This window comes from Notothenia coriiceps, unplaced genomic scaffold, assembly GCF_000735185.1.
Source record: "Notothenia coriiceps isolate Sejong01 unplaced genomic scaffold, NC01 NC01_scaffold00006551, whole genome shotgun sequence".
In the NCBI taxonomy this organism is placed as follows: Eukaryota; Metazoa; Chordata; class Actinopteri; order Perciformes; family Nototheniidae; genus Notothenia; species Notothenia coriiceps.
Window position 1 is genome coordinate 1 of NW_011339252.1, and position 9,071 is coordinate 9,071.

Consider the following 9,071-nt stretch of genomic DNA (forward strand, 5'->3'; position numbering starts at 1 on the left):
TGAGTAGAGACCCCCTCACCCCATACAACCGCAGCACCTCCCACAGTGACTCCCTGGGAACCCGGTCATACGCCTTCTCCAAGTCTACAAAACATATGTAGACTGGATAAGCGTACTCCCAGGCCCCCTCCAGGATCCTTGCGAGAGTAAAAAGCTGATCCGTCGTTCCACGACCAGGACGGAATCCGCATTGTTCCTCCTCAATCTGAGGTTCGACAATCGGCCTGACCCTCCTTTCGAGTACCTTCGAGTAAACTTTCCCGGGGAGGCTGAGTAGTGTGATACCTCTGTAATTGGCACACACCCTCTGATCCCGCTTTTTAAAAAGGGGAACCACCACCCCGGTCTGCCACTCCTTCGGTACTGTTTCCGACTTCCACGCAACGTTGATGAGACGTGTCAACCACTACAGTCCCTCAACACCCAGAGCCTTCAGCATTTCTGGGCGGATCTCATCCACCCCCGGGGCTTTGCCACTGTGAAGTTGTTTGATGACCTCAGTGACCTCCCCCCGGGAGATTGGTATCGATCCCCCGTCATACTCCAGCTCTGCCTCTAACATAGAGGGCGGAGTTGTCGGGTTCAGGAGTTCCTCAAAGTGTTCCTTCCAACGCCCTAACACTCCATCAGTTGAGGTCAACAACGTCCCATCCTTACTGTACACAGCTTGGATGGTTCCCTGCTTCCCCCTCCTGAGGTGTCGGACAGTTTCCCAGAACAACTTTGGTGCCGCCCGAAAGTCCTTTTCCATGTCTTCTCCGAACTTCTCCCACACCCGCTGCTTTGCCTCGGCCACGGCTGAGGCTGCTGCCCTTTGTTTTAAAATAGTAATTTGATTAAAGAATGTAACTACATGTAAGTTATTGACACATTCAGTAACAAACAAATACAAATTATGTTTTAATGTTTTTTTGGGGCAATTTGACTTTTTACTTTACGCAAAATGACAATTTTGTCCCACAATTCTGATGCTGATTTCTGATCAAATCCCCCTCAGTAAAATTGGTCTAGAGCCGAGAACAGTCATTTTGATGTATGGTTTATGAAGCCAAACATTTGATTATATAATCTTTAGTGCAGACACACTTCAAATGTTTAAAGTGGACCTATCATGCTATATTTGAAAAATATATTGTAGGGCCATATTTTATATATAAAATATGTCTGTGAAGTTTTTTTTTTCAAAATACCAAACAGATCATGCATTTTAGCCATGCCTCATTTTGCTCTATTTGCTCTATTCCAGCCCTGTTTTTGCAGGGGCTGATTCTGTGACGTAGCTTTAATGCAAATGAGCTGCAGCTGACCACGCCCCCCTGCAGCAGAGGGGGGCGTGCTCTGAGATCAGCTGCTGGGCTCTCAGAAGAGGGGGAGAAAAAGAGATATCCGTGTTTTATTCTTATATTATTATATAGAGTCGTTATTCATTTGTTTTAAAGCTCAATAAATAAAAAAGAAGACGTCTGACCGGCACTTTTCTAATTTTGTCCGGAAGATTTAAACTTTAACGGGCATCTTGACCGGCGAAAAAAAATTCTAACTGAAACTCTGCTGCACGGTCCCCTCGTTCCTTGGAAGAGGCGGAGAGGTGGGTGTTTGTCATCTGCTGGTGGACTACCAGATAGATTTACAGGAGGAGCAAACGCTTGCCTCGGGGAGGGAGAAAAAGAGCCAGAGCGTCCACAGCGGAGAATAAACAGATGGGCAACCATGGCAACCATGCGTGGGAAGTCTTCTTCGCTGCTTTTGCGGCAGGAGTACAGCGCCACTTACAGGCCTGGCATATGTACTACAGCGTCTCCAGCGTTTTTGAGCGGTCTTGTGTGAACGGACACGTCTCAAAAATGGAAAAATGTTGTGTGGTCTCGTGTGAACGGACACTATTCCGGGCTGAAGTCAGCTCGGATGGAATCTGTATCTGCTCGTTGTAGCCCAGTTTTTAAAAGATTTGGGTACGGAGGAAAAAAAAGAGGGTTTTATTTTCTGACGCTGCGTGAGTTCCCCGACACACCGGGGACACACATTTATGCATAAAAGACATCACAAAGTGCATTTTGCATGATAGGTCCCCTTTAAGTAAACAAGTTCCCACTTGTAATGTCAGATACTAAATTACTATTATTAAGATAGTCCTGCTGATTTATGATTTAAGAGCTGAAAATTGATGATTTCATCAGCAGGACATTTATATTCAATAGCCTTTATGAATCATGTGAACAAAAAGTTGACATATTATCACTGTTGATTGAAAGTAAAACATAAACTGATATGTGATCTGGAGATCTTAATGGGTTCACATTTCTAGGAAGCATCAATCAGGCCAGGCCCAGCTCACATCCAGTGGGTGGTTCATTGCATTTTGGATCCAGTTTAATTATGTTCAAGTGTGTTCTGACTGTCCTGGCGCTCCGATTGCTTCTCTCTTTTCTTTGGAACTCAACTAATACATGCTATGGTTATCCAAGTCTTGGAATTAGGTGCAATGACACAGACCTGACCTTTTTTGAACATCACATACATTAAGTTGAATTGTGGTGAAATGAAAATATTACAAAAATTAATCAACTCTGACAAAGCTATACAAAACAATATATATAAAATGATAATAATGAAACAAATATTCATTTGAATTGACGTATTTTCATTTTGGACCCAACAAAAGTTAATACATGACTCTCTAGAACGCTAGTCATTGTACCTTGAGTTATAGTAGGCTATAATTTACTAGTGCAAAAAGATGAAAAGGAAAACATCTCTATGTTTCATTTTTATAAACGTTCATACTTGCTCATCATGGCTGGGTATTTTACATGTACATGCAAGACAAAGGATCATGAGGTTTGGAAATATCTTGTTGCATTGAAGAGGTTTTATGTTTCCGATTATTCAGAAATGTATTATCCCAACGCACCCTGAACGCAGCGCTACAATCCATTGTTCGCTCCCTTTCCCAAACCCCGCCCCCGCTCTGAGCGGCGGCTGTGATTTGCTGAATCATAGTGCGGTGCCGTCATCGCTTGGAGCTCCCATTCATCTCTTCACTTGGGCGTTGGACTCCGCATCTTATTAGCAACACGGGACATTTCTCCCTTTTGCAGCCTGTCTACAATATACTGGATTTTATTACCGCTCCTACCTGTCAGCTTTCTCCTGATTTAAAGAAAACCCTCATCGCTCTGTCTGGACTTGGTGTTACATTTTCTCTTTGAACTTTTTCTTTTTGCAGAAAGGGAAACGGCAGCGAAGAGCTTAACGTTTCAACAAAGAGGCTGGTGGGTCTTTGTTCGTTTTTTGGATCAGTTGAGTTTCTTTGTTGGAGCTATAAGCATGGGAGCGCAATTGACCAAGACATCTGGAAAGGCTGAAACCGCGACTGAGAAGCCCGGAGAGGTGGCTGCTTCACCCACCAAGGCCAACGGACAGGTACACGATATTATATCCGCCGCCTCTTCTCATCCAGCAGGGAGAATCTGGCCCCTCTGGAGGGATGCGCTCTGAGGGCGCGATCTATGCGTAATTGTGGATTGAATGAATGGAGACCTGTGGTGGGAGTTTGAACTAATTGGAAATACTTGTGAATAATTATGAATAGATTGGAGTAACAGATAAGTCTTTGATATTTCCAGTCTTACATTGAAAGCATTATATGGCACGGAAATTTAAAGGAAATGTGAAAACAAGTTATTCATTTTGAGCAGGAAGACTAGTTGGTTTGATCTTTTGTGAATGCAACCACTTTGAATGTAGCATTTTGATAAAACCATGTGTTGAAGGATTGCATGATAAATGCAATCAAAAAATATTGTAGGATAAAAATAAGGACTTCACTTGGAAATCCTGTCGATGGAAATGTAAAAAACTGCTGAGTAAGACAGGAGGCACGGAGCAACAACGGCTGTGCGCCCAGAGCACCAAGCTTTTGTTACAGATGCTCCACTAGAAAGTGGAGATGGCAGCCGGCTATCACACAGGAGGAGGGGGGGGGGGGAGCAGAGTTGGTAGCCCCGGAGAGAGGGGGCTGTGTTTAATCGCTTCTTTGAACAGTTGTAACAGTGTATATCAGAGAAAACGTACAATTCGGAACCCCGTTTAGGTTTTATACATGTTTAGGAAATATATCTGAAGTGTGTCTGCACTAACGGGCATCTGCTGTCATAATGAGCAGCTGCTTTGCTTGGTGCGCGCTGCTGGAGCGCGCAGGCACTGACCCCTGGCGATCCATCCGGGCACTGCGCTCTGCTCAGGGTGAGAGAGAAGTCCAGGGCCAAAACATGTTGCATTCTTTAGTCAAGAACGTTACTGTGAAGCAGCCCAGATTGTTTCCTTAACGGTCAAGTGCCAAGTCTCCAAAAGCTCCACAGTAGAAGGGGGGCCGAAAGTGAGTCTGTCCCTGATCTGATCTGGGGTCTGCTGCCCCTGCTGTCCGGCTTCAGTCTGGAAACCATGCTAGCTCCTAACATGGCACTAACAGACCCTGTTTCTGTCTTTAGGAAAACGGCCATGTGAAAGTGAACGGAGACGCCTCTCCAACAGCGGCTGAGAACGGCAAAGAGGAGGTGGTCCAGGCCAACGGCAGTGCGGTGGCCGAGGAGAGCCCCCAGGAGGACCAGGCCGAGGCCCCCGCGGAGAAGGAGGCTGCAGAGGGGGAGACCGTAGAGGCAGCGTCTCCTGCCCCTGCTGAGGGAGAGGCGGCAGCAAAGACAGAGGAGGGCGCCCCACCTTCCACCAGCAACGAAACCCCCAAGAAGAAGAAGAAGCTGTTCTCCTTCAAAAAGTCCTTCAAGCTCAGCGGCTTCTCTTTTAAGAAGACCAAAAACGAGACAGGAGAGGAAGCAGAGGCCGAGGAGGCAGCAGCATCCACAGAGGAGGCCACAGAGGAGGCAGCGGCACCCAGTGAGGAGGCCAAGCCTGCTGAGGGGGGGGCTACACCTGCTGAGGGGGGGGGAACACCTGCTGCAGTGCCCGCCAAGGAGGAGGCAGCCGCGGGGCCAGACGCAGCCGCAGAGAAGCCCGCTGTGGAGGCCACGGCCCCTGAGGAGAAACCAGCCGAGGAGGCACCCACAACAGAGGAGGCTGTCCCCCCCTCACAGGAAGCAGCGTCAGCGGAGGCTCCGGCTGCCGTGGCAGAACCAACTGAATAAGTTCCAGAAGAGGGAGAAATTGGAAAAAAGGAGGAAAGAAGATAATCAAAGAACATCTCCATGTTTGTATTTTGGAGTGACGCCAGGTCCTGGCTTTAAAGAACATTTATACAACCAGGGATTCTCTAAGGCTTTTCTTTATTTTTATTTTTTGGTTTACAATCCCCCTTCCCCAAACCCCTTCTGGCCCCTTGTTACTTCCACTCCAGCGGGCCAGAGGTGGGTGGCTTCAGTTTGTAAAACCCATTAGGACAACCACACTGCCATATATCTTTTCATCAGTATTACATTTTTTTCTTTTTGAATTGTTATACAAAATGTTAACTAAATGGTATGGACATGCCCATGGTATGGAAATGAAGGGGGGTGGGGGGGCTATAAATGCCACAGATTATTTTGAAAAAATAATAGTCTAAAAACTGAGACCAACATGGACATACACCATCCGGTTTACAACACTAAGTCATTTTTACAACAAGAATTTCCAGAGTTAGGTTTTTAGGAAGAAATATAAACTCATAGCATTAGCTGTCAGTGATTCAGTAGAAATACAAGTTGTATAGGCTTTATTGTTTATTGTTGGTTTTATGACCTTAATACAAATGTAAGTATGTATAGGCGGGGTGTTTTTAACTGTGGTTATTGTACAAAATTAAATCTTGCTCAAGAAGAAGCACATGAAGTTTGCAGCTCTTTTTCAACCCGCTCAATTTTGTAAGATAACACAAAAGTCCACCTGGAAGACCTTCTTAAGCAATTGTGAACTCAAACCCAAGCTGAGATAAGTGGATGGGTGACTGTTTATATACTGTGTTATGTTTTTGATTACAGCAAGAAATGGTTTTTCAGTGGTCTTTGACAAAATGTAAGGAATCTATTAGATGCAAATGTTTGTGTAGCATCTTGTCTCTCTATCTCTCTTTGTTTCCTTTTGTAAATACTGGAGAAGCTTTGACCAGTTTGACCTAGAGACGGAATGTAACTTTGCTTACAAAAAAATGCTATTAAACTCCTCTGCTTAAGGTGTTCTAATTTTCTGTGAGCACACTAAAAGCTAAAATAAATGTGAATAAAATGTTAGTGCATCTATTGTTATTTGGGTATTACACACTGTAGATAAACTCCACTTATTGGATTAATGTACTGCAGCAGCTCTGAGCTAAATCCTTTCAGATAAACAACGTGACAATGAGTGTAACCTACACTGCATAGCCAAAAGTTAGTGGACACCGGAGCACTACACCAACACTGCTGAACACGTGATGGTCAAGCTGTCCCACAGCAAACTGGGGGAGAGTTCCAGTAAGGCTCTGTGTCAGGGTCATGTTTAACCGGAGGAAAGACAGAGATACAGGAAGAACCCATTTCAATGTTGCAGTATTGAGATTGCCCTTGATTACATTTAAGCAGAGGTGGGAAAAATACTCAGATATTGTACTTAAGTAAAAGTAGAAGTACCAGAGTGTAGGAATACTCTGTTACAGTAAAAGTCCGGTATTCAAAATGTTCCTCAAGTAAAAGTAGAAAAGTATTAGCATCAAAATATAGTTAAAGTAGCGACAGTAAAAGTAGTCATTGTGCAGATTGGTCCATTTCAGAATAATATATATGATGTGTTTTATAATGATTGATCATTAAATTGTTCTCAAAGCTGGTAAAGGTGCAGCTAGTTTGAATGACTTTGTATACTGCAGGGTAGCTTGTGGATTTACTCCAGGTGGAACTAAAGTCTGATTTAACACTTGATTATATTTCACATAATTCATCCACATCTGTGAAGTAACTAAAAGGTATTAAATACATGTAGTGGAGGAGAAGTACACAGTAGCAGAAAATGGAATGCAGTAGAAGTACAAAGTAGAAACAAATTATAATAATCAAGCAAAGTACAATTATTTCTAAATTGTACTTAAGTACAGTACTTGAGTAAATGCTCTTAGTTACTTTACACCACTGCATTTAAGGGTCCCAAACAACACAGATAGTGCACTCCTGCACACGCTAAAGACTAACAGGCTGCTTTATGTACTAAAATGGCCTCATTGATGAGATACAGCCCTATGAATTGCATATATCTCTCGTACATACTGTATTTGTACTCTGTAGTGATTTAGTGCTGAGGTGCCACTGATCTAACGGCTGAAGCTGGCACTGTTCTACACACCAAATCCGGTTTATGTTACAAAAATTCACATGAGAAACTGAACCCTGGTATGGTCACAGTTTGTGCCCCAGAACAGGAAGTGAGTTCTGGTCGTCTCACTGTCACCACCGGTCAGATGGACAAACACTTAAAGACAACAGATGTAATCTTCAAAAAAGCAAAACACAACCGAAAACCGAAAACCAGGTACGGTAAAAAAAAATACACTTCAAGTAAATAAGTACAGATGAGTGAAGCAAAAATGAAGTCACAATATAGCCAAACATGGCAAGCAATCAAAATGAGATGAAGTGCCCTCTGTCGTTAGTTAAGTAGCAGCATACACAGCAGGATGTACAGTGTGTGTGTGTGTGTGTGTGTGTGTGTGTGTGTGTGTGTGTGTGTGTGTGTGTGTGTGTGTGTGTGTGTGTGTGTGTGTGTGTCATAGACAAATATAGTAATGTTAATACTCTATTACAAAATGTGAAATTTGAGTTCTAAAGACTACAGCAAAGTGATCACAAGCTCTTACTACAGTCCACATCTCAAGAGCAACCATCGTCCCCGATAACATCTTCAACCACGAAAGTGATAGACACTCTTAAAATACTTTACTACAATCATTGTTTTCATCCTTAATTTGGAATATTTACAAATATATTATTGGAAGAAAGTTAAACTAAGTAGACCTATGATTCAGACAGAGCAGTCTTAATTTGTCAAATGCAAATGCGTTACAGAAGCTGCCGCGGGGTGTTTCTCAATCTCGAGTACGCTTGCTTGGTAGCACACGTCTTGCTTCAGAAGCGAGGCAAGAATACTTGCTGGCATTCGGAAAACGAAGAGTGGAAAAGGCGAGCAAGTGTGGTGTGCTTCATATGAGAGGCCCCGCCTTACATTTTCCGCCACAGATTTGGGGAAATTGGTCCGTGCGCAAAGCATTGTGGGGATTTTAAGACCACGGAGTCTACACATGTGCAGCCTCGAAATTTCTCCAAACGAATTCCAAGTATGCTGGACATTGAAACAGTACTTCGGCGGCACTCTATGACGTAGTATGCTTGAAATAGTGGCTCTGGAGCTGCTTTACTCGCGATTGAGAAACACCCGCGCTCCATTTAAGGCGGGGCCTCGCATATGACGCACACCTGCATCCACAATTCTTCATTTTCCAAGGCTAGGAAGGATTCTTGCCTCGCTTCTGAAGCAAGTGTCTCGGAAGACATGTGCTACCAAGCAAGCGTCCTCGACATTGAGAAACACCCAGTTACTCTTAGGGCCCTTCTCACTTCTCTTATTTTTCATTTCCTCGCTCCTCGGTCTCGGTCTCACCGGAAGTTGATTTGTCTGAGCCATCTTGAGTAGTGTCCCAATGGCCTTTTTTTTGCCAGAGGAGCGAGGAGCGAGGAGCGATAATGGAGGAACCACCAGACCATCCTTCGATGAAATCCTCAGATACTCGCCCAGCCCCTTACTGTGTATCGCTCACTGATTGGACGATGCAGCGCATGCACTGATCTGATGCTTCTTGACATGAGAGCAGTTTCCCAGCTGAGTGAAGAAATACATGAACCTCACGGGAGTCACTCCTCAGTTTATACCGTGTTTTGTTTCAATTCATGTATCATTTAGTTACAAATATGTGATATATCTGAACAACAAAGTGGTCAAAAATCATTTTATTCATTTTTTGGAAACATTTTCATGATCGCTTTTTTCGTTTTACATTTTCATTTATTGTCATTTCCATTCAGTCAGTCATTAAGTGCTATTTAAAATCTTAATTT

General features: G+C 43.7%; 1 protein-coding gene across 1 annotated transcript; it reads left to right on the forward strand.

The window, feature by feature from the left end:
- The first annotated feature begins 3,055 nt into the window (after positions 1-3,055).
- On the forward strand, positions 3,056-6,228 carry marcksa (myristoylated alanine-rich protein kinase C substrate a). Its single transcript, XM_010769138.1, has 2 exons — positions 3,056-3,423; positions 4,491-6,228. The coding sequence occupies exons 1-2, from the start codon at positions 3,328-3,330 to the stop codon at positions 5,139-5,141; spliced, it is 747 nt and encodes a 248-aa protein (XP_010767440.1). The 5' UTR covers positions 3,056-3,327; the 3' UTR covers positions 5,142-6,228.
- The last annotated feature ends 2,843 nt before the right edge of the window (positions 6,229-9,071 follow it).